General features: G+C 41.3%; 1 protein-coding gene across 2 annotated transcripts in view; it reads right to left on the reverse strand.

Annotated features, from left to right (window-relative positions):
- GALNT10 (polypeptide N-acetylgalactosaminyltransferase 10) overlaps positions 1-25,013 on the reverse strand; it is a 90,537-nt gene that overhangs the window by 32,824 nt on the left and 32,700 nt on the right. For both annotated transcript variants that reach the window (XM_056349303.1, XM_056349304.1), the window contains exons 2-4: positions 15,498-15,600; positions 14,502-14,640; positions 10,207-10,373 (exon numbers count right to left, since the gene is read on the reverse strand). In XM_056349303.1, coding sequence (XP_056205278.1) covers positions 10,207-10,373; positions 14,502-14,640; positions 15,498-15,600 — 409 coding nt within the window. The remainder of the gene's footprint in view (positions 1-10,206; positions 10,374-14,501; positions 14,641-15,497; positions 15,601-25,013) is intronic.

Consider the following 25,013-nt stretch of genomic DNA (forward strand, 5'->3'; position numbering starts at 1 on the left):
GCCAGAAAGGTCAATAAATCTATTAAATCCTAAAGCACAAACCCAAGACTGTTCACAGTGTACTGACACCAAAACGAAACCATCTCATGGATAATATTATTTTCAACTGACACGCTCATTTTAGCTGGATGACAGAGGGGAGAGGGTAGTACTGATAGCTGAAGGTAGCTTGCTTTTAAATCTTGACCCTCGGCTTGCACCATTCAGCATGGTCAACTACTGTGTTTCACTGGAGACATCAATGCATACCTAGCTTGCGGGTAAGAGGCAGCAGTGGTCCTCGTGACATTTATGAATAGATGCTAGAGTAATGTCACCCTCATTGTCTCACTAAGTAAATAGCACTGAAATTAAAACTACATAGAAAAGGAATGTGTTTTAGATTGTCCACTTTTATTTTTATATTGCAGCAGCATTACCTTCCAATTTTCTCAAAGTGAGGAAGTTTCCACCTTTATCCAAGTCCCTGTGTAGGAACAGCTGCTTTGTCAATACCACCCAAAATGCATGCTTAAATAGCAGAAACTATGATTACCAATAATAGACATCGTATGAGTACTGGCAGAGGGTGTTCAAATCACATTTCTAATTAACTTCTATAGAGAAGCAGCTGTAAAGCATTAAAATGCTGATTTGCACTGCAGCTGGCAGATATCTAGATTTTTGACTCCTAGCAGACGAGGACATGTACTTCAAGGTGAGGTGAATAAAATTAAAGCTGCTTTCCTGCAAAATTCCACTAACAGAAGCTACATGCATAGGGTTTCTTATTGATTTAATGAGTTGTAATGGAAACTCTGCTCCTCATTTATTTTTTTTTTAAACTTCAGTTTACCAGGCATCCTTCACTACACGATAATTAGCTGAGGAGGAGGTCATAGTAAACTGGACCTTTTAAAGCCACTTCATCTCCTTTCTAGAAGGATCCTTCAGCCATAGCAACTGGTCTTAAAGTAATAAATACAAGATGATGAAAAGTAAACTGGTTAGTTAATTTAGGTTGTCACAAAAAAACCCTGAAGTAAACAACTACAATGGGCCCTCAGGTCCCTTAAAACAGTAGAGAATATGTTTTTCATGACTAACAAACAATGTAAGGTTTAGATTCATGAAAGGTATACACAAGTACAGAAATGGTGTTTAAAGGCACATTAAAAATGAATGCTCAAAAAAAGAAAACATTAAAATCAAATCCCTCCCCATTCCACGATGGATCCAAAGCAAGTTCTGTCACTAGCAGTTCTCTAGAGTATCCCACACCCACAAGGCACTGCCAGAAATGGAAAATAACAAAATTACTCTCTTTTTATAAACCAAAATTGGCTATGTGCATCAGGTTTCATTTTATTGCTCCACTCCACTTGGCACTCACTACTGAACAAAGTATTCTGACAAAGTATATACTGACAAATTCACCCCTACACCAGTATAGATGCTCTGTGGTGCTACTTGTAAGTCCCACTGGCATCTGGGCAACAAACATCACATCTAGACTGGGTCACAACCCCTTAAACGACTTTGAACCCTATTTCACTCTGTAGTATTTGTGCCCCTAGCAGAAACAGATGGCAAGTCACTCTCCACATGGAAAAGTGACACCAGTATCTGCTTCCATCAGAAGCATTTTGACAGTGAGATCCTTAGAACTTGACCGTAGCCTAAGAACTGCTCACTGTGACTTGATGCACCTGGTAGTGTTAAACCACCTGACGAATGACCAGGCCCGCAAACTGAGCATCATCAAGAGCCTGAGGTATAGTGAGATATGGATATCAAAATGACTGCGTTCCATGACAGAATTTCATTTTAATGAAAGTTAAGAGTGCATTTGTTTTCTCAGACTTCCAGGTCTCTCCCCACCTAGAAGAGCCAACCTTCTCCCACTTACCCAAGGGGAGATCTCTCTGTCAGTTACTTCAAAGCCGTTATTTATGAAAGTCTAAGCAGATCTGAGATAGTATGCAATGAATTCTAACAGAAAGGAAAAAAATCTCTTTATTCTGTGGACTTATTTACAGAAAAAAACCCTTATCAGTTGTTTGAGACAATAGTTACTGCAACTTCCACAAGAGACCTTGAAAGCAACATTTATGAAAAGGTTGTGGAAAAGCATAGTTGCTTAAGAGAAGCTTGGCTTTTTCTTTTTTGAAATATGTTAAGGTAAAAAGCTTTAAAAGAACCGTATTCAAAATTCAGTAAGACAGACTGTCACCACTTTGTCCTAAGCACAGTCACTCCATATTCAGAGATATACTAACCAGATGCACTTTAGCACATTTAAGAGAAAAAAAAATTACTTTCACAATGCATGTGCCTAAAGATGAAAAGATAATCTCTTTAGCTGCATAAATCCTTTACTGTTCCATTTAAAGACCAAAAACAATTCAAGTATTAAACCCTTTTCTATTTCAGGTACTAAGAACATGATTTCTTTCAATTAAGGCCTGGCAGATGTGGTTAATGGAACAGAGTTCTATTTGCTACATACCTGATGCTGCACCAAATGGCACATTAATCACCCCTTGCCTTCTCCCTTCAGTACACTACTTAGTGACTTCTGCCCTTCAGACCAAATTATGCTGCTTGTGGTTCAGCCAAGTAGCCTTACCCACATTTGTTTTTCCATTCAGATTATCCCATGTGGCTACCTCCAGTATTACTGGTACTGCAATATAAAGGGAGATTTAGAAACTCACAGGGATTTGTCTTTAAAGGGGAAAGGAGGATTTGGCTCTGGCTCCCTCTGACACTCGGTGAATGGATGGGCTCCGAGACTCCCCTGCAATGTTCAAGCAAGCTACACGATGGTGTGGAGATGGCACAACGGGGCAAAGCAAAGGAAGCTGACTGGCCCTCAGGAGGGGAGCAGGCAAATGAAGGGGAAAATGTTAGTCAGAGCCAATGGCTGATATGATGCTGCTTGGGGAAAACACTCTCTGACTCCCTTATTCAAAGGTCTAAAAGCATCTTGCTGCCTTTCAAAGATGAGCAGTGGCCACGTACCAGTGTCTAGGCTCGTGATGCTTTGCTGTCTCCTAAATGTCAAAGGGCAGCTCTAATTCTTACTGCACAAAGTCCTGCTGAAAACACACAACTAAGAAAAAGTGAGTAAAACTGGGGAAAGACTAAGAAAAACGTAAAGAAGGGCGAAATGTTCAGGACTCCTAAACAGACATAATTTTCATGAATCAAAATAAGGCTCAAGGAATCAGGGTAGTCTTGGAAGAAAGATGAAGATGAAATCTGGAACCTCCCTAACGACTCCCCAAGGGAAAATGAGATCCCATACACCTTGGTCATAACAAAATTGTCTCCTCAAAATCAACTATAGCCAAGTATGCATGCCTCTTGGGTAACAACACCCTAGAATATACTCTAAAAGCCAGAAGGCTGACTTTGCAAATGTCATTGTCACATTGGGTTAAGTATATTCAAGTACTTCAGTGGAAACTATTACTGCCTCCCAGTCGCAGGTGCGGATTTTGACTAGTTACTGTAAGAAGGATGTTAAGTCTTCATGTACTGCCAATGTAGAGACATACAATGCTGTAAGGCAGACAGCACAGCTGGGTTAACACTTCCAGAACAATCCTGATGTTTGGAGACTGCAGTATTTTCAGTGCTGCCTCATTCAACTTTATTACTGTATCAACACAGTGCTTTGCATAACACACGTGCTCTAGAGATGACTGAAGAATGAGAACCACAGCATCAACAAGGGACAGCACTTGTTCTAAAACACTGTCATTTACACAAAAGTAGTTTCAAAAATGAGTAAGAACAGGCTGTCAGTCAATATGCAAATAACTGAATGCTGAAACGTGACTTTTATATTTAATTTAAGCACTTAGCCACAATCACTGATTTCTGTCAAGCTAAGCCATAAAATAAGATAAACTCAAAGTATTTCTGAACCACCTGTGTGGCATGCACATTTTCCTCTCTGCACATAACTAGCCCCAAGTACACTGCAAAATGTTTCTTTTAAATGACATTCAGCAATTAAGTCAGCCTTCTAGCACACATTACATTTACAATGTCTTGAATAATTTAAAATTTTCAATTGCTGCAAAGGGTGAAAAGGTAAAAACCTTACCATGTTTTACATTAAAGGAAAGGCTGAAAAATACATGTCAGTTTGTTCCAGATAAACATACAAATGCAAAAAAAAAGTGTTTTTTTTTTAAAGTTAAAGTTTTAGAGGTATTGGTGTTCCCTAGATAGTTGTACCTTTTTGTGACTCAACAAGGGAACTAGGCCAATGGGGCACACAGGAGGCTCACGCAGCCCATTTTATTAGGTCTGCTCTTCCATAAGGTTGGATTCCCTCATTCTTAAGTTTTTCTTACCTATAAAAGGCATCTTGACTTTCACCGCTGCCTCCCATAACATCCTTGTTGACAAACTAATGAAATCTGGGCAAGATAAGCAGACAGTGGTGAGGTGGACAGAAAACCAGCTGAGGTCTAAGGGTTGCAATGGGCAGCACAAAGGTGAGCTGCAGGCCTGGACCATCAGTAGCTTTTCGCCCCAGGTGCCAACATCAGGACTAATATCATTGCATATCTTCCTTCAAGACCTGTATGATGGGACTGAATGCACCCTCAGAAGGTTTGCAGATGATATAAGCCTGGGAGGCATGGCTGATGTGCCACTCAGAGGGACTTTGACAGGCGAGAGAAATGGGCCAACAGGAACCTTGTGAAGTTCAAAGGGAAATGCAGATTCCTGGACCCAGGGAGCAGTAACCCCATGCACCCATACTGACTGAGGACACAGCATCCGGGAAGGAACTTTGCAGAAAAATACCTGCAGTTCTTGGGCACAAATTGAAGTACAGGGAACACTGCTTAAACACAAGATTTTTTTTTCAAAAAGATTTTTTTTTTAAATTAAGTTACTGTAACAGTGACGGAACAGCAGAACAGGTTCCCCAGAAACATTATGAAATCTCCATCCTTGGAGATTTTGAGTAAGATCTCAAAAAACCTGCTGTAGCTGAGCAGAGAGGTTGGGTTAGATGATCTCCAGACGTCCTTTCCAACCTCAGCTATTTGCGATTCTCTATGTGTTCCAGTTCAGCCTCCACCTGAAAGAGATCTCTCCACAACAGGCAAAAGGGAGCAGAGTTTGACTTCTGCCTTTCACCCAGTAGCAGTATATACTTGATGTTCCACTGCTGCATAGAGCTACCAAATACATACCAGGAGAAAAGCAAAGAACATTTAGACAAGCATCCTGCAAAAAGAAAGTGTGCCATCCTCTGTTCCTTCAGCTTAAGGCTGTTCATTTATCTAGCAAGAGACAGAGGACAGCTTTACGTTTGTTCATGTAAACACAGAGATAGCCTATACGGCAGAGGTGTCCACAAGCTACAAGAATTAGATGGAGACCACCAGTCCATTTTGTACAAGAAGGACACTAGAGATTAACAGCTCAGTTTCTCACAACCACAGCCAGATTCAGACTGTGGTTCTAGGGTCTGGAGCAGACCCTGAAGAATCATGAACTGACTTATTTGATGCATGCTATCAACAATAAAATACCATCACAGCCAATATAAAAACCTGCAGTGTTACAAACTGACCTGCATTTCAACTTCTCTTCCCCTCCTCCCATTTCTATGATATAATAGAACCCACTTACCACTCAGCAGCGCTGTAATTAAATAATCTAAAAGCAAACAAATTTCACATCTGACAGTCCCCAGGAGAAAACTGATATACATGGAAAAAACCATTTTAGTTTACTTAGGGCCATTCTGGTAACAACAAGCTCAGAGGGATATAATTAGTACCCTGCAAGCCAGCATATGAAAAGGCTTAATTTAACTGAGATCAGAACTAAAGAATAGCTACAGAAATTAAAAGTGAAGTCACAAATCCACATAGGACTGCCACAGCTAAGCGTTTTTATGACGAGGAATTCTAAAGTCATAATTCACACGTATTGCATTCTGATTTCTGCTTATCCAGAAAGGTAGGTGTTATTTCAGACCACCCTGAAATAGCTGAGGTTACTCTGTGGAGGTCAGTCTGTGGGTCTCTAGCAGTCCTCAGCAGCAAGTGGCAGACAACGCTGAGCAGGTTAATTCTTAACCTACCAACAACAGTCTGCCAAACTGGTGCCTCCTGCTTTAAAATAACCTATATTCTTCTGCACGTTAAATCCCTACAATTGTTTCAAAATCCTTACAGTCAGGAGACAAAAGTCCTTATATCACTGACATCATAACTAAGTTTGTAGGGGAAAAAAGCATAAGCTATTATAGCAGTCTTAATGGCAATGCTACACTGATAATAAAGACTACTGTTGGAGAAAGTAGAAACAGCCCCACAATATTAATCTGTTCTGACCAATGGCACATGCTGGAAAGTGGCTTCTTTTAAGCTAACCCAACCCAACAAGGGAATCCCCACAAAGAAAGATTCAAGTGTCAACAAAGACAGCTGCTGGAGGCAACAACGTGGTCCGCATCTCAAGGCAAACTACTTTTTTTTGGATGCTACAACTGTACTGCATTATACCGATCCCACCAACCGGCAGCCTTTCCCAGAGCACTGTGGCTGATGTGGAACCCAGCACTAAATTTGTCTGAAGTAAGGCTAGATTTTGATCATTTGCCTTATACTACAGACATGCAAAAAATATTTCAGACAGCAAGTTGTTCCAGCACATTTCTATTTTCCACATACAAAGCAAAGGAAACATTTTAAAAACACGAGTCGTAAAGCTTTTGCTGCTTGCTGTTAAGATTTGCTGTCATCAGGACAGCCTTTTTTGGTTGAAAAATGCTTATTGCTAAAGGTCACAGAATTGCCTCTTTCAAACAAATTAAGAAATAAATAGCTGTTGACACTTCCAGATGATGATTCATCTGTCCGAAAGCTTCAACACAGCTGCCTCTCAGGTACGCTGCAGACCACAGCAGCCACCAACTAATCCAGAAATCTGTCTTCACTCTGCTATCACTTTGTTTGCCAACTTCTCAATCCTCTTCATAGTGACACCAAAAATTCCTTACTCTCAAGCTTAAAAACAGATGAAAAACATGAAAGTAACATCTGTCAGAAAACACACCAATGTGTGCCGTAGCCAGGTTTCCATACTTACTGTTTCTATTATTAGCAAAGTCCTCTTTATTTCATCTGAAGCAAAGATTCCCCATGTATGAGATACACGGATGAAAGAGGCTGATGGATTGGCACCAACATCAGCACCTACAGAAACCAGCGGAATAGCAGAGCAAGAGCGCAACGCCAACAGAACCTCAAGGGCAGCTCAGCAAAGCGCAGTATGTTTAACCCCTACACAAGAAATGCTAGCAAGAGGGATATAGTCTCCTTGCCAGGGAAAGCCAAGTTTTTAAAGGTTAGACTTTTTGAAGAGTTAAAGTGCTACAGCTCTGTTTAGAAAACCCTCAAGTGAAAGGCCATCATGAGGTACAGTAGAGTATCTGATATTTTGTCTTGTCAGGGTAACCTCTCCACATAAAAAAAATTAATAATAGATTTTTATGGAGCGATTTTCCTTTTCATCTTTTGCTTTTCACTGGAGCTTATGACTATTTACAGATCTCTTTGGGGAAGAAGCTGACATTTACTGTTCATACCATGCCTCTCTGATCTCAAAAGTGGCCTCTACTATCACAATGTCCAACAGTGACTCTATAATTTCAGAAGAAAGATGCCGTTACAAATTTGTGGAACTAACATTTGAAACAGAAGCACAGCATTTCACCTTGCAGACAATGCAGAGGACTAATAATTTATGATTTTCAAAGAAAATCAAGAAATCTCTTGTTCTTTTTACTGCTCACTGGCTCTGGGGCACAGTGGTGATGATCATCAGCTTGGACACAGAGTCTTTAATCACTTGCCCAATTTAATCATGAGAAACAGATAACCAGAGCAGTGGCCTAACAGTCCAAATCCAAGGATGTACCCTTTTCAAACACGTAACATGCAAAGTAAGTTTCCCAGAGCCTCCGCTCCTTTATGCAGTTCAGTTTGATGTGTTAAATTATCAGTTCTCAGGTATTGGGCTGAAGTGTGGGTTTGTTGGTTTTCTCTCTCTTTTTTTTTTTTTTAAATACATACAATGGATAAATTTAAACCAGAAACTTGTAACCAGCTGCCTGTCAATTCAATTGTGTGTTTAGGACTTAACAGCCTCCTGAAGACTAAGAATCTATTCAAACCCAGGGAGGGATGTGGAAGCCAACCCCAGTCTGGTTAAGGAAGAACACTGACTGCTGGAAAAGGAGCAGCAGCCAGCAGGAAATGCTACAGTGTGGATACAGAACTGACAGCAGTAAAGGAAAAATGTCTCAGCCTAACTAGTAATTGTCTCAACATGTATAGATCAACTGAGCTAGCAGGAAAACACTGGTTAAAAAAAAAAATAATATTAGCACTCACTCTGCCTGCATGTCATTTCTTCCCTTGACAATTCAGCTCACTGTCTAACACCAGTAGTTTATTACATCCATCCATAAATGGGTGCTGCACGCAAATTAATCTCAGCTACTTCTTGCAACCTTGTATGAAAGATGGATGACTGATGGAGAAGAGTTTGCATCTTATCAGAGGCAGGTGAAACAGTGCAAGAACAACCTGAACAAACAGCATGTGTATAGACTGATGAGGAGCACGGGTGGGAGAGCCGGGAGTGCTCTCTTTCGCCTGTTCAGAAGGGCACATCTAGAGAACAAGAAAAACAGATCCACAGGAAACCAGATTTCATTACTTCCATTTCTCTCAAAAGAAACCTGTTTGTACAATTCAGCTGTGGTTACAGTATGAACTTGTCTAATTTGCTTCCAGACTGAGCAGCAATAAAGAGACCTTGTTAAGAGGGTGTTTTTTTTCTCTCCCCAGCTTAGTCTGAAAATCCTCTAAAGAAATACTTATTTCATATAACATTGATCTGTTCAAACCAGCATGCCTTGCTTGCAAACTAATTAGAGATGTACTTTAAAACAAATACTATAGCCATTGGGTAGTGCTTACCTGAAAGTCAGCATAGGTCAGAACACTAAATACTCACGAGCTTGTTTTCAAGCTCATTTTAGGAGCTTCCTACATGTCAGATTTTTGGAGGTGTACCCTTTAGTATCTGTGTAGAGAGCTCTTTTCCTTCAGTTGAGCAGTTTCAGCAGCAAGACTCTAACTCTGCAGGTCATAAAGCTAAATAGTCTTAGCAGTTTTAAAGGAGAAAATAGAGTTGCTAGATCTGATCGTAACCTCTTAAAGTCACTGTACCCTCTTCAACAAAGGAGAACACCAGCTACTTCAGAGGACTTTCCATGTGAACCTTCTAGCTCTGCAATGTCTAGGCACTCATTCCTCCTTTACCTGATTGCCTTTGTCACCATAGCAAGGGTGTGAACTACAAGGCAAAGCCTACCTTAATTCATATCATATAGCATTTAAATACTATATGTTCAGAGAAAAAAAACCCTTGCCTGAACAAGTAAATTCAGCAACTATATCTACACATTGCTGCTGCATTTACAAGCGATTGCTCCTTTGTGGTGATGCGTTAATGCCAGTGACTACACGTCTTTGCATGTAGCACTTAAACCCAATCCAAAATGACTACTGGCAATGCAGTACAAAATAAGGAGTGCAGTTGCAAGCAAGTCAGCAAGCAAACGCAGTCACAGTTTTATATGTTGCTTATTTACTTTTCAGGAGTACAATATTCAGGAGAAAAGTAAGCCAAATCATAGTCAGTCCAAGGTGGAAACCTATTATCAAGGCTTCTTTTATCATTTTCTGTGTCTAGAAAAAAAAAAAAAAAAAAAAGCAAGCAAAGCAGAACATGAGGAGAGAACTATTCCTACCCTCCCCCCCCGCCCTTTTTTTTTGTGTGTTGTATTCCAAGCATCAAGCATTTAACCCTGGAGTTAAATGTTAAGGGCTACACAGGCCCTTAGAATATTAAAACCAGCTTCCCTGTTGATTCCCATTGTCTACAACACAGGACAGCCCATGCCAAAACAGCTAAACCAGCACAAACTGAATATGGAACGTGAGTTTTTTTGTCAGACTTTTAGCCTTTTAAATGTACCAGAGCAAGGTTCACTTGATCTCCACTGCTGGCAAATAAAAAAACCTCAAGCCATTATACACACACGTGCATGTTCATTGATCCCTTAGGTAGGTAAGCAAAAATGGAGGTGTTACATACAAATTATCATACCTCTGTCACTGAAGTCATCCACCAGCACTATCTCTGCTATCAGCTCAGGAGGGGAGCGGTTTAGGACACTGTGCACTGTCCGGAGGAGAGAGGACCATCCTTCGTTGTGGAACGGTATGATCACGCTAGTGTTCGGAAGCTTCTCCAGGTACAGCTTATTCTTGCAGCTGGACACAGATAGAGTAAGTCAAAAGGTGGTGCCAAAACACACCAGCACTTCCACATTAACTGCCATCTAGTAACTTAGTTTATTCTTTATTCCTCAAACTGATGCAAAGTGCCTGAAAACAACCCACCAACTTTCAGGCCTTATCAAGCCAGTGTTGACCTGATCTAGTCTACCTCGCAAAAACAACCCCACAAACCAACCTCCATATGAAGTGGGGACCGTTAATGGCTAGTGACACTTAGCCACACAGAAGGTCAGAGGGATCTATTAGGTGCCAAAGCTGCTTTTAAAGAAAACTCCAGTTACGGCTTCAGATACAAAAGTCTCTATAAAACTTGTTTTCCCTGTCCTTACACCTCAAAGGTAACGAAGAAGAGGAAATTGTTATACAAAGCTGTTTCAGAAATTGAACGTATCTCTTCTAGGCATTATCAGTAGGTGGGTTTAGCTCACTTATTCCCAGTTTTCAGAGAACCAAATCACTCTAATCACATGTATAACTGTCATCCAAATATTTTAAACAGAACATGCAGGAAGTCAGGATTTTGTGTGACAGCAGCCTTCCCTAAACAGTCCCAGAAGTTCACGACATCGTGAAGAACACACAGAAGAGACAGGATAATTGCATGGTAAGAACTGCTCAATAAAGAAACCCACCTCTCTCAGTAACATATCAACCTCCAACCTCTACCAAAGGCTTCCTTTGTCACGCTGGACAATTATTCAATTCAATTTTCCTAAACAATCAATCTTGTCTTCCCCATTTTTCAGCAGGTCTAGTTTGACACCTGGGATCAGTTCTGCAGAGAGAAGTGAAGAAGGCTAGGCTTTGAACACAAAGCGCTGAAGAACTTGGATAAAGCTGGAGAGTTAGGTCTGCAGAGACCCCATATATGGATGTCTTGAATATGGGACTATTTCCCCACAGCATTAATCTTCTTGATTTTGAATTAGGGTTAACGCTCTCTTGGCTTGTGGGGGTTTGCAGAGTAGCTTCATGAAGAAAATTCAAACTGCGGCGGTACGTGCAGTGTTTATTTTCCTGCATGTGTGGCCCTAAGCGGAATCTGAACCTTGTTAAACAGATAACATCTAAAGCCATACAGCGAACAACTGCCGTTAAAAAACACCCAGTAACTGTTCACTAGAAGACAAAAATCTATTACATTCCTAGAACCCCACACATCCAGTGTAAAACAGAGGTGGCTACGTGAACAGAGTTTTTTAGACTAGATTAATGACTGCTAGCAGGGCTGCCCCCTTTCCACTAGCAGGAGGTCACTGTTCCCTGCCCTGCCCCAGCACCAGACCCCTTGCATAGCCTGCCCCAGAGCTGATTTGCAGACGCTCTGCTGCCAGGCACACAGCGAGGCTTTCGCTCTGCCCACAACGCAGCACGTGCACGCACACGGTAACTCCCTCCCTGTTCCTCAAAAGGCCAGATGGGAATGAAAGCAGCTCTAGCAGTGGCAGCTTCTCCCTGGTACCTTTCCCAGGGAATGGAGAAGGATGCACCTACATTATATAAGCTCAATAAATCTTGGGTTACAGGAAGTTACTCCGGTGCCCGAGTGAAAGGACAGTAGCTTATTCTGGGTCTAATGAATTGTCTTGGGGTGCTGCCAAGAGCTTGCCCGCTATGGTTGCAATGCACGGATGCAAGATGCAAAATAAAGCTGCATGGACTGCTTTCATCCAGCCCTTGGCATTGAAATCTTTACCTTCTTCTGAAATAGCTACTAGCAACAATTCTGTTCCAATACGAAACAAGAGCCTCCAAAACCCTTCTAACTCTTCTTAAACTGGAATTCTCATTTTCTTACTTTAACAAGTGGGAAACTTTAGCTATTAAGTTTAACCATTAAGCATAGAGAGAAATTCTTTCCCTCCAGCTATCACAACTACAACTGCTTTACAAGACCTGCAAAACTAGTATTTAATATTAAAAAACCCAGAAGCACTTAAAGGAAATATAAGCCGGGGAAGACATGACTGTTGAAACAAACAACTGCATGTGTGCGCCAGGCAGATCCAGTACATGCCTGCCCCTCAATTTCCCTGATCAACAGAAAGCAGAGGTGATGCTTCGGCATGTAACGGTCCACACAAACCATCTCAGAAGCGTGTAAACATATTGGCTGCTTCTTTGTCCTTCCCCACCCAGGCCAGCTATTGGGGAGGATGCCAGCTGTGGCCCCAAAGCTTAGGACAGGGCAGATGCCACATTCTCCCCCAGTTCTCCTCCTCCTTACACTCTCTGCTGAGGGCACACCTCCAGATGACAAAGCCTCTATTACCTCTTACTATATATAAAACGCTAGGTAAAGTAAGTGCTCTAAAACACAGCTCCCTTCTTTCTAGAATCCTCTTTATGGACTTTGTCTCAGCCTAACTTTGTTATAAATTGCCCTCATCAACCTCCCAAATAACATAAACCATACCATTTCAAGTATGTCTTTTTTTTGACGGGCACACAGAAAGCAGAACAGACCTTTTCAGTTGTGTATTCCTTTACTGCAAATCTCTGTTACCCCTGCCCAGCTAATCCCAGCATCCATTATACACACGCTGTTTATCCTCCTTGAAACATCCACAATTATAACTCGCTACCTTGGGGGAAAGGATGTGTCAAGCAACAAGCAAACCAGCTGCAGCAGCACCATTAATCACAGCTTAAGTCATTGGTGACCCAGACACTTCACTTACTAATTTTAACTGGGGACTGGAGTTAGAAGTTTCACATTTTAAAAAAGTTTAAATAGCAGGATTAGTAACGAGGAGTCAGGAGACAATGTGGAATGTGAAGTTATATATTAAATCCTCAGATGAGGAAATACAGGCATTGGCTGATGTTTAAATTCTCAGAGCCCATGGCAACCCCTGTAAATGGAGGCCAGGTATAATTTAGGTCAGCAAACTCAAACTGTATTTCCTAGAAATTGAGTATGGGCTGATCAACAAACATCTCCAGTTACCTGCTTTATATCTATGTTTAAACATTTCAGCTGCATGCCTAACATATTTATGGAGCTATACTCACTACTCTGGCTCATGAGTATACATTGAGAAGGGATGTCATGCCAGTGTATTTGGTTAGTTTGCTGTGACAGCTGAAGAGGTAATCTCTGAAATGTGCCGCTAACAAATTATAAAGTCTGACTTCTGGAAATTATCTCTCATGAATAAAGTAGATGTTGAATTCAGATTCACCAAATTGTGATAAAAGCGGCTTTACACAAAATAACCTTCCATTCAAATGTCTAACAATGCTATCAGATTAAGAACCGCACAAACAGTATTTAAAAACCTCTCAGCTTTGTATAAACAAGGGTTAAGTCCTAACTGAAGCACTTTTGCTGATTAAAAACTCCTTCTGGCTTCCACAAAATCCAGTTTGACACCATCCTAAGCGATAATGTCCAAAAATAGATGAACTCAAAAGCCAGCACTCAACTGGAACTAGTTTCTACTCTTAAACATTGATGAGGTTTTTATGAGGAAGATGTCTAAGAAACTAATCCATACATCAGAAGGATTTCTGATAAAACTCTTCATACACAGTTGAGTGGAGTTACTCAAATCTCGTTCTGCTCCTGAGCATTTCATGGTCATTTCCAGCCAGGAGCCAACATCAGAACTGGACAGAGTGTATAGTGACAGTCATCACCCAACTGCACTTAGGGCACTTGTCAACAGAGTCAAACATTTACATCAGTTGCCACTACAGAAAGAAATAGCTCCACCTTATCAGCTGCTAAAAGCTGTTGGCTATGTCAGCAGGCTCAGGAACTGAACTGTCACACTGCAAGAGGTGAAAGAAGTAGCCACCTCTGGGTTAAGTTCAAGATCTCCCCTGCACAGGACTGCAAGTTTTCGGTAATTCTAAGTCTTTTGGAATTAAAAGGAGGTATTTTCCCCTAGATTTCATCTCCCCTATTTCTCATTTCAATTACTATACAATGTCCTCTACCAAGGAGACTGCCGGACCCAGCTGTGAAAGGACTGTATTTGATGAACAAAAAAAGAGTCCATCATCAAAAAAGCAACAAAAAGAGCATGCTCCTGCAGATGTGCTAATTTACAGCTTGTAAACTTTCACTCATAGAAATGCAAACTATATACTCACTTTGGATGTCTGATGTCCGGAAGGGAACGATTCAGAGAAATTTTATCACTCACAAAGATATTAAAGCCATTTTCCCTGTATGCCTGGTCCACTCGCTCTGCATCAGTCATTGGGTAAGGTTTTCCCTGTTCTCCATTTCCTATGGATAGACAGAAAGTAAACATTCATCATTACTACTAATTGGTGCTTAACTGGCCAGAAACTAATCCATATATCAAAAGAACAGCAGTCATCTTACAGCTCTTTGAAAATTCCTTCATTAGTTTTGTGCTCTATGTCATATTTAGCACTGGGTCAACCATGTCAGCCTAACAATTTTATTTGATAAGCAGTTTTGCTACAAACTACTCAATTGTGCAGATGGCAGAAGTTAAAAGTCTTTCTTCTAACATCAGAAACAGATGAAGAGGCTATGACAATGCTGTGGAGGCTCTATAAAATGTTTTTTGTTTCACTGCAGGAAGAATACATACGGTTTGAATACCGCATCACTGTTGTTTTTTTCAGCACAGATGGATATGTATATTTAACAACCTGAGCTCTTGCACAGAGGAGGTAGAGCCCTTGCAGACACACCAGTGTAAAGCTGTGATGTTGAAAATGGGCTCTTATGCAATGCAAGACAAAATCCCAGAACTATGGAATAGAACTTGCATGAATGTTATAATCTGGAATGTATTTTTTATCCCTCCTTCCTTTCTGGATCTCCAATTTTAGGAAGAGATAAAGGCACACCCTTTAAATTAAGTTAAAAAAAAAATCAATACTGCACCTATCCTAAAAATACCAAGATGCTACCAATACATTTTCACCTCAAAATGTTTATTGTACATTGAGGGAAAAGGCTTTAACTAGGACTAAGAAACAATAACTTGCATCACGTCAAGAAGATCATCTTGACTGAAGTTGAACATGCTGTTCTGCATTCAGCCTACCAAATAAAACAAGACTAAATTACAATCAGTATTAAAACATTTTTATAGTAATTTCACATACCTACACGCTCAGAGTCCCTCCTTATAGCTTCTTTGTTATGCCAGTCCTTTTTCCTTTGTCCATCACCAAAGTAAGGGTCTTTCTTTTGCCTCACGTATGATGCCTTTTAAACAAGAGATTGGATATATTAAATACACAACATGTGAAACCTTCCCTCAACAGCCACCCCTTCTTGTAAGAGATTAAACACCTTCCTTAAGGTAAGACCATCACAAGCAAGTAGCTTTTAGCCTGAAAGGGGTGAGGGAGGAATCAAGGGGTTTTTGCCTCAGAACAGTACTTTATCTACAGTTGTTAAGTGATATTTTTTTCAGGGCACCATCATGTATGCAGACCAGTATTTTTAATCAGGGAATCCATTAAAAACTCCCATTTTCATTTTGAAAACATCCAATACATCTTACATCCTATTTAATTAACAAAAAAGCTGTAATGGGAGACCTATTGCAGGATCATTATTAATGAGCACACCTGAAAAAATCAAAATAAGATTTAAAAGGTCATTTATTAAGACTCTTGCTGCTGAACTTAAAAGCAAATTTTACACAAGGCACGAGCCTGCACTGAACCCAATTAGAGCTCCTCTTTTCTTGATGATGTTCCTGAAATTCAGAAGCAATGGGTGTTTTGGAAAGAAGCTAGCAAATGAAAGACGGGGTGAATTCAGGATCAAAGAGACTATGGTGTGTGGAAAGAAACCATGATATTGATGTCAAACACTGACATCCCCAAAATTCAAAGGAAATTTATGTAAAAGTAATATATTTAAGTAGGTTTTAGGGTAAAGAAGAGAACATTATCTCTGAGAATGAGTTTTCAATTATGTTGCATTTATACTCTACAAGCATATTACAAGTCATTTGTAGCATCATTACTGCAAAAGTAGTTACACAAAGAACTTGGAGGTTTTCCCCTTTTTAATTCCTCAAGTACTACAGAGAGAACTCCATAGGCCAGAGCTTCCTAAAAAAGAAAAAGCAAGCTTCCCCCGCTTGGAGGGCAAGAGGTTTGAAGTCTCACTAATGGGTCAATCAAACCAAAGCACAACCAAAAAACAACGGCTGGCACAGTAACCTTACAGGGTTATCAGGCATCTTTGGCATCTGGGACACAGATGTCATTTGCTTGTCTAGTTACAAACTCTTCATTTTCATGCCTAGATTTGTCTTGGGAAAATAGGACATTTGGACATTTTACTTCTTATTCCAAGGCACTACACTTCAGACTGATGTGATCCACCTCACTGCAGTTTGACAGATGAGCTCTGGTGAACGTTGCTGTGAAGGTTTTGCAGATTGTCCCCATTGCATGACCCCTCTTTTACACCAGTCAGCAGGAAGGCAGTCCTGTGTATTAGCTTACAAAACCACCAGCGACAACAGGTTTCAGCTAAGATATCAGTGACCTGGAGTGGCTGAACACAGGTGCACGCTCTGCTCCGCCTGCTGTTCTGTTCCGGGTGGTAACCCTTGGCTAAGGAGATGCCTGAAAACCTCAAGTTGCGCTGGTTGTATTACCATGCAAAGGATAATAAACCAGCGGTCTAAAATTCAGAGCTCGATCTGATTAAAAGCTGGTTTGTGAACTATTAGAACTTTCTTTTTCACCCCACATAAGAGATTTTTACATAGATCCTTTCAATCACAGATCATAAAATTACTTACACTCAGCTTCTTGACATTTTGCAGATGGTAACACACCTGGCAGAAGCCAAGTTTCACCCATGAATCCAAACACTCAGTTATACATTTCAGTTAACTAATATCAATATTCAAGGCTGCCTCCTTCCTGCAATTTAATTTTATTTTCACTGAAGGAGAGCTGATGGGCACTCAGGATGGACCAGAAGTCAGTCACACAGCTGGTTCACGATGTGAACAGGTATTCAGGAACTCCCACTTGTGCTACCTAGAGCTAACAAGAATATTCTCAAAAAAATACTTATGATGCGGGAAGATGAAGGGAAGGAAACCCTCAGGGCGGCACAGGAAGAGCAGGACCACACTATGGGATGTGATTAACAGTGGTGAAAACCAGACAACTGCCAGAAAAGGGTTGTTAGCAGGAAAGGACAGTTACACTCAGAAGAAAAGCAACAACGACAAGAAAAATCCCAGCAGAGCAGCATTTAGATGGTATACTTTATTTCTTTCATTTACTACACGATTGCTCAATTTTCTTCATCTTCATCACCTGTTCTTTTATATTACACTGATGAAATTATATGCATCAAAAGCACTAGCTCATTTTTATGTTGTTAATTACTGTCCCTTTAGTGCATGAACTCTACTCTTTTAAACCCTTACTTCTGTTCAAATACAGAAACGGGTAGTGCACCTTCCTGAATTTCACTCTGCGCCTATCGGGACATAAAATGAAGATTGCCACCAGTGATCCAATGTCTTCAGTTCATCTCTGACTGCACGTTTTGAAGACTTGCATCTGCTGAGGGAAAGTGGTTTCTTGAGAGGCACTGCAAAAGCCTCACCGATTCCCATCGCTCCGAAGGTAAGCACAGCTCCAGAGCAGCACAGCCGCGGTGAGGAACCTTCCCGGAAGGGCTCACCTAAACTCACCAGATAGAAGTATCAAACTAAATTGCTCAGTCTGCTTTGTGGTTTTCTAGCCATCCCACTAAACACCACTGTTCATACCTGAATTTCTACTTGCCGATAATGAAAAAATACTTTCAAGTGTCAAGATGAATGTGTGAGCCAGGAACCAAACATGCAAGAAAGCACTGGGAGGGCAAACCGAACACCATGGACAACAGCACTTCTGGGGAAAAACTAAGTATGCAGCTAGTCCTTGGGTCAATCTGAGGTGGGTGCCAGCAACACAACCACAGAGCACCTTGAAAAAAATACAGGATATATGCCAACACCAGCAAGAGACCGGATGTTTGCTCCACCCCAGCAGGTTGCTGCTGCTTTTGCACAGTGGGTGCGAGCAGAGATGGTTTGAAATGCTTCCTCGGGGTGCAGTGAGCAAGGGCACGGCACGGGCAAGGGGCAGGCAGACCCAACCTCTGCATCTATATATGGCTCAGTCTGACCTGATGTTTGCACAAATAATTTATGCACACTCTAGCTGACTTTTGCTAGCTTGTAGCAGCTAATGTGATCAGGTCTGGATGACTGCTGTGTGACAGACAGAAGAAGTGGCAGCTTCATTATTTTGGGTGTAAAACAGATCAAATTTTCAGCACCATCAAGCAGCCATCCTGTGCTACTGCAACAATCCAGCACATCTACTTGTCTGGCCACCAGAGTGGTTTTCTAATTTTTCAGACAACATGTCACTGTCCTGATCATCTCCACTAAATAACCCACAGAGCGCAGTACCATTCCATGAGATTTCTGCCTCTGCTTTGCAATATCCCTGCTTTTCCAGGCCTGCTTACTGGCCAATTTCCTCTGCAGGATACTCCCCTGCCAGGAAAAGTCCTGGAAAGCTCTTGCAGACCAGAGCACCTTCTTGCCAAGAGAGTTTTGGCAACTTTCTGAGCGCTAGGCTTGTGCACGAGTGTCATACTGGGCACAGGAACAACTGGCAAGACTGAAACCTCAATATTTAAAGTCTCTTTTGTCTCTTGTTTATAGCGCTCTGGACTGAATGAACACACCAGGAGAATCATTTACAATGTCTCTATCCCTTCTGCCATTTGCTGCGGTTCAACACATGTAAAACCCCTACAGCAGTTACTCTAGGGATCCCACCCACCACTGAAGAGGAGAGCAATGTAAGAGTTTCTAGGGACTAGACCTAAAAGGAGAGAGACACAGGGCGACTCTGGGCTTCGCTACACCCGCTGTGCATGTGGTAACCCAGCACCCTATGCCAAGCCCCATGAAGTGACCAGGGGAAGTCAGGCACCCTGAAGAAAAAGGAAAAAAAAGAGACCCACCAGCAGAAAGACATCAAAGCTGCCTAACAGGACACTGGTAAGCGTGTTTTAAATACCGCCTGTTCTTGCTACTCAGGCAACTTAAAGTAGAACTGCAGGGGCATCTCCTTTCCCTCTAATCTCGTCTGAAAATGTCCCTTAGAAGATAGCTGTCTACTGCTGCAGGTAGCTGCAATGGATTACTCTCCTTTCAAAATATGCTGATGGGATGGATCTTGAGCTGCCCCTCCACAACAGCTCTTAAGAGATGGGAGACAAGTTCAAAGAATACCCCAAAGGACTCACACCAACATCTCCAGCATCCTCTGGAGGGAAGCCACACCACTGGGTATCAACTGTTTCAGGAGGGGCATCTCACGCCATTACAAAGCAGCACCACCAAAAGCAGCCAATGTGCATCAGGCCAAGCAGCAACCCAAAAGCCATGAAAAAGTAGTTCTAGCCATCCGAGCACCGCCAGGCTCTGGGCTGGAGTTGCCCTTGTGTTTGCACACTCAATATAGGATAACGTGAACAGGGAAGTCAATTTTCTGCACAGCTTCAAGCCATTCTTCAAGAGAGGTCAGCAACGTGCACTGAAATACCCTCAGAGCAAGCAACAACCTGACACGAGCCATTTAAACACTGCGATACTGAGTGAAAGTAGGCAGTAGCACATCATCCTCCAATGCTGTTAAAAAAAAAAAAAAAGGAGAAAAAAAAAAGAAATCAGAGACCGCCATGGTATTGCGTAGAGCCCAAATCAGGCAGGCAGACAGTAGGAAGTCTAGTGGATAGACGCATTACTTCTCCCACTCCCAGATAAGTTTACACGTGAAAACATCTTTGAGCTGGACTAAGCTGAGCTCTGTCATGGCCACACATGTTGAGAGAGAAACTTTAGTTTGTGAACTTTAAGCAAGAGGAGAAGCTATGGAGTACGTGTACCAGTTATTTAGACCTTTACAAACTGCAGTACTGGACTTTGGAGGCACATGGAATGAGTTATTGATCCTTAATTCCTGAGGAACAGGCTCTGTGTAGTTCTCAGTCTCAGAGACTCAGAAGGACCGACTTGTCTTCTATGTTGGCACCGGCAAAGTAAAATGAGGACAGAGTAGGGTGACATTATCCGTTCCTCCCGCTGCAGCGCTCATGGTGTTACTGCCCTGGACAACTAAAGCCAAATGAGATCCACACAAGATAAACACAACATTAATCTCTGTTGGATCGACATCCCTCTCTAAGTAGCTTTTAAAATCTTGAAGGGTAGACATAGCTGCAGATGGTCATGACAGACATGCTGCATTCTGGAGCTTTTTTAGTCTTGGGTAAAGAAGTTACATTAGTCAATCCAAATCAGAAATGCTCCATTAAATTTAATTCAACTTGGGTAAATGTTAAGAGGTTAGAATATTTCTAACTGTATCCCCGGCAAGCAAACACGTTAACGCTTACGTTGGTTTTGCAGGTTGCTATTAAAACACCGTATCTGAAAAGTCTGCGGTGAGTCACTGACAATTTCTGTCAACAATGTCTGAACATTAATTCTGAAGTGACTTTCTGTACTAGAAAATGAATATCCCTGTCTTTGCCTCAGTGACCTTGCCAGCACCCACAATCCACATAGCCCCGAAGGGAAGGTGTAGCTGCAGCAGGCTGATTAGCATTGTATTTCTTGTTAAGAAACACGCTTTCAAGACCAACTTGATTTCAGCAGACTACCAAAAATAGTGTGAATGGTAAAACACTGCCTTCCGCCCCTTGACTGCGATTTTTATGCTCATATCGTCACTATTAGCAGAGCAGTGTGTAAAGCTGTGGGCAGCATGCCATCACGGGCAGAGGGAAGATACACACATATGCACTCAGAGTCTCTCTCACTGGGAAAATGGGCAGGTTGCTGACATTGATGTCATTGTGGAAGCCCCCCCCCCACCTCTTTGTAGAAGATGTCTGAGCTCTAGAAATCCAGACACAGCACACAGGGACCAGAATGTTGCTTTTTTTAGTGGTTTCCTTCAGGGATGCTGCATGGGATTTGACTCAATTATGCAAATTACATAACTTGATACCCCTTCAACAGACGCTCTAGACTGTGATATCTAAGCAATCTGCAAAATGCAGCAAGTTTCCTAGGATTAACTTTTGCTTTAACTATTAAACAAGCATCTCATTTGCAGAGAGCTGTCTTATGTGTAATGTTGTATTTCACATCAATTTTCACTTTTATCCTAATTTCCATTAATTCTAACTGCATAGCAGGGGGCATAATATTTTTGTCCAAAAGCCACCAGCACATCCCCCCATATTTGCATTTTAACGGTGCAATACGGTGACCATTGTTTGAACATTGCAGTTATCAGTGCTGCATGGCCAGCGTAAATTGACATTATGGATCTGGACTTCTGTCCCTGTAAAACAGGGCAGCATATAGTCTTTACAATTTTCTGCTTTGCTCTACCTTAGCTTCTCATTTTGCAAAAATCTCTGTTTTTGAAATGGACAGTTGTAAACAGCAATGCAAAAAGCAGATTTCAAAGCATGAAGAGTTCATTATGATCATCTAGTCAAGCTATGTAAGTGCATAAGCCATTGAATTTGATCCATAAACTCTCTACAGCAAGCCCATAAGTTCTATTTCAGCTCAAGCACATTTTCTTTCCCTTAAGAACTGGAAGTTGTTTACCATTAAGGAGTGATTACTTCTCCAGCAATATCTTAAACTAAACTCCTGCCTGTTTCTATCCTTCATTTTTTAAAAACTGAAAATGAATTAAAGCAGAAAGGCATATTAAGCAATACATTGAAAAGGGATTTAGACAGATTGCTGTAAATAAGCCCCTTCTGTTGTCTACCATCCTGTTACTTAACATGCCGCCAAAGCAATTGATCAGCGTTCAAACACCAAATGCACAGAAATGGAATTTTAATTTTTCTGTTTAATCACTATTTAGTGTGCCTGGCTCCAGTGGCTCCAGCCAGAATAAAATAAAAGGTGGATGGAGACATAAGCCAAGAGGGTTTTTTTTGGTGGGGTTTTTTTTTTTTTTTTTTTTTTTTTTTTTACACACAAGGGAAAAAAAAGGTTTCGTGAAGTGCATAAACTAATCGTAATGCTGTACAGATCTTAAACCCTGTTCAAAAATTTGTTTTGCCGATTTATTATTTTCTTTTAATACAAGGAACTATGATCAGACCCAAGTATGGTCTTTGGGGACAGCATTAAATGGGGCATCTCTTCTGTCCCCGGTCTCTTCATTTATCCCAGCACCTCAGCAAGTATATCTTGCACTTATACCTTACAACAAGATGCCAAAGATGACAAAACAATCCAGAAAAACAACAGGAAAAGGGAGAGCAAAACAGACACCATTCCTCTATTTATTAAAGAAAGTTGCAACCCGAGGTGGACTCCGTGGAAGACAAGAGTATGCACCTTGGAAACAACCTAGTTGTCACGATCTGCGTCATGGCAAAGCAGAAATAAGAAACATCTATAGGTAGATTCTTTCCAGTCTTCCAAATCTTAGAGCACCCAAGGGGTTTTGGCAGGCTGGAAACATGAGAGAAGCCTTGTCTGGCAAAAATCAGGAAGAATCCTCCATCTTGCTGCAGGAGAAGCCCAGGATTTAATGATTGTGGGACAATCCATGCTAAACATAGGTAACTTTCATAAATAAAGAGATATCAAGACTTATTGCACCATGAAGAAATATAATTCCTTTTTGGGTTCTCAGAGATCTATTGGTTGTTCAACATGCTAATTGGTAGAACACCTGCACAGCACATACAGCCTCCATCCTTTGTACTGCCATAAAAACAGCTGAGATTTTCAGATGGTCTAATGAAAAACAAAAATATCTCCAGCATCAGCTGGAAGCATTTGTCCTGAGTCAGGAAGCTGAGCATAACCTCAGTCAGTCAAAGCTCTGCATTTACTGGAACAGGAGATAGCATAGTACTAGAAAAAGCAAGCTGCTAAAAGCCTGTCATGCCATCCACCCCAGTGTTTTCAAAAGGTTAATTTTTTAAGCTATTTCAGTCCATTAAAAATTTCAAAGCTACATTAACATAATCCATACCTTCAACATTTCAGGAACTATTAAAAGGCAACACAGGACTAAATGGCAGCACACCAGGTGGAACGATAAAGTGCTTTCAAAGACAGAAAAAGGCAAGTACATCTTCACCGCTGTGTTGTGACTTGGATCCAGGCAATAGGTTCAAACCAGACTTAAGTTTCCTGCACGATGCTACCATTTGGCCATCATGCTCTGAAACACCTGTAATATTGGAACACTGGTAATATTGGAATCCACATGTTCAGATTTGTGTTTGGGTTTTTTTTTTTTTTTGTTTGGTTGTGGTTTTTTTTGTTTTTTTTTTTTTTTTTGGAGAAAGCTGTGCTTCAAGGTATGGAAATAACCTGCCTACTTCCTTCAGAAAGTTAACACCACAAATAACTGTGGGCACTCTAGGATCAGTCCCTGTCCTGTGCCAGCTAATTAAACCAGAGCTGGACCAGAACCAGCTGAATGGATCAGTGCATACAGACACAAAGCAGAGTCTTTTCTGCAGAACACCCAGTGATACTTGGTAGCTGCTTGTAGAGCTATTGAAGAAATACGTTCCTGCAGCTCCATGGTGGACAGGACAAGCTACTGCTCGAGCATGACCCAATTTTAGCTGACTACTTTGTAATGCAGCATCGTTTTTGTATCAAGTGCTAGAACAGTATTTGCTCAAACTGAAACTTTTCCCCTTCTTTCAATTCCTCCAGGTAACAAGTTTTAGTCAACCTCAGCTGCTGAAAATCCCTTAGCACAACAGCTTTATCTAGCAAAAAGTCCTGGTTCATCAGCCTATTGAAGTCTAAAGACATCAGCTAAGGACAGCGATACAACATCCAGCTGAGCCATCTGTCTCTACCAACACACCTTACGCTTTGGTCTTCACTTACCTTTAGAAATGGTATTACAATCTTGCAATGTTTGCTCTTCTAAACTTACTGTTTGACTAATTCAATCCAGGCTTCCAAACGCACAGTGCCTTTCTGAAGTCAGCACACAGCATCAAGCAGCGAGTTCTCCCCTGGGTTTTAGCACACCTTGTGATAGCGCAGCAGTTTTAGCCTCTGACTTTTCTTTCAGCTGTTAAAAACCCAGCTGGCCTAGTTTTAGACTTCAGAACAGGACTCGTCGCTTTCATTTGCCCACAACAGCTTTCTCGTTTTTTCTGTTCACTAAAACGTTTACAGCCCTTCCCATCTGCAGAAACGCTCCATTTCCCACACAGTAGCATGTCGCGGGGATCTGCTCAAAACTGTGGAATAAGCTCCTGCAGGCATTTAGTTGCATCAGAAACCTCCTTGTTTTTCCCCCTCAAGCTATAAGCACGTTTCTTTGACCTTGCTTTAAGATACAGCAACACATTATAAAATTCCCAAACAAGTCTCACTCTCTGGGCTACCCTCCGGTCAAGATGGGATACAACACGCTACTCACTCTGCCTGAGGCACAACAGCCAGGAGGGACTCTGACAGAAAATACACTGAGTATGAAGATGTAGATAATTCAGAGATTTAGACATCTCTGAACTGCCATTCCAAATGACATTGAAGATTTCCC

The sequence above is a fragment of the Falco biarmicus genome, chromosome 8 (genome assembly GCF_023638135.1).
Source record: "Falco biarmicus isolate bFalBia1 chromosome 8, bFalBia1.pri, whole genome shotgun sequence".
In the NCBI taxonomy this organism is placed as follows: Eukaryota; Metazoa; Chordata; class Aves; order Falconiformes; family Falconidae; genus Falco; species Falco biarmicus.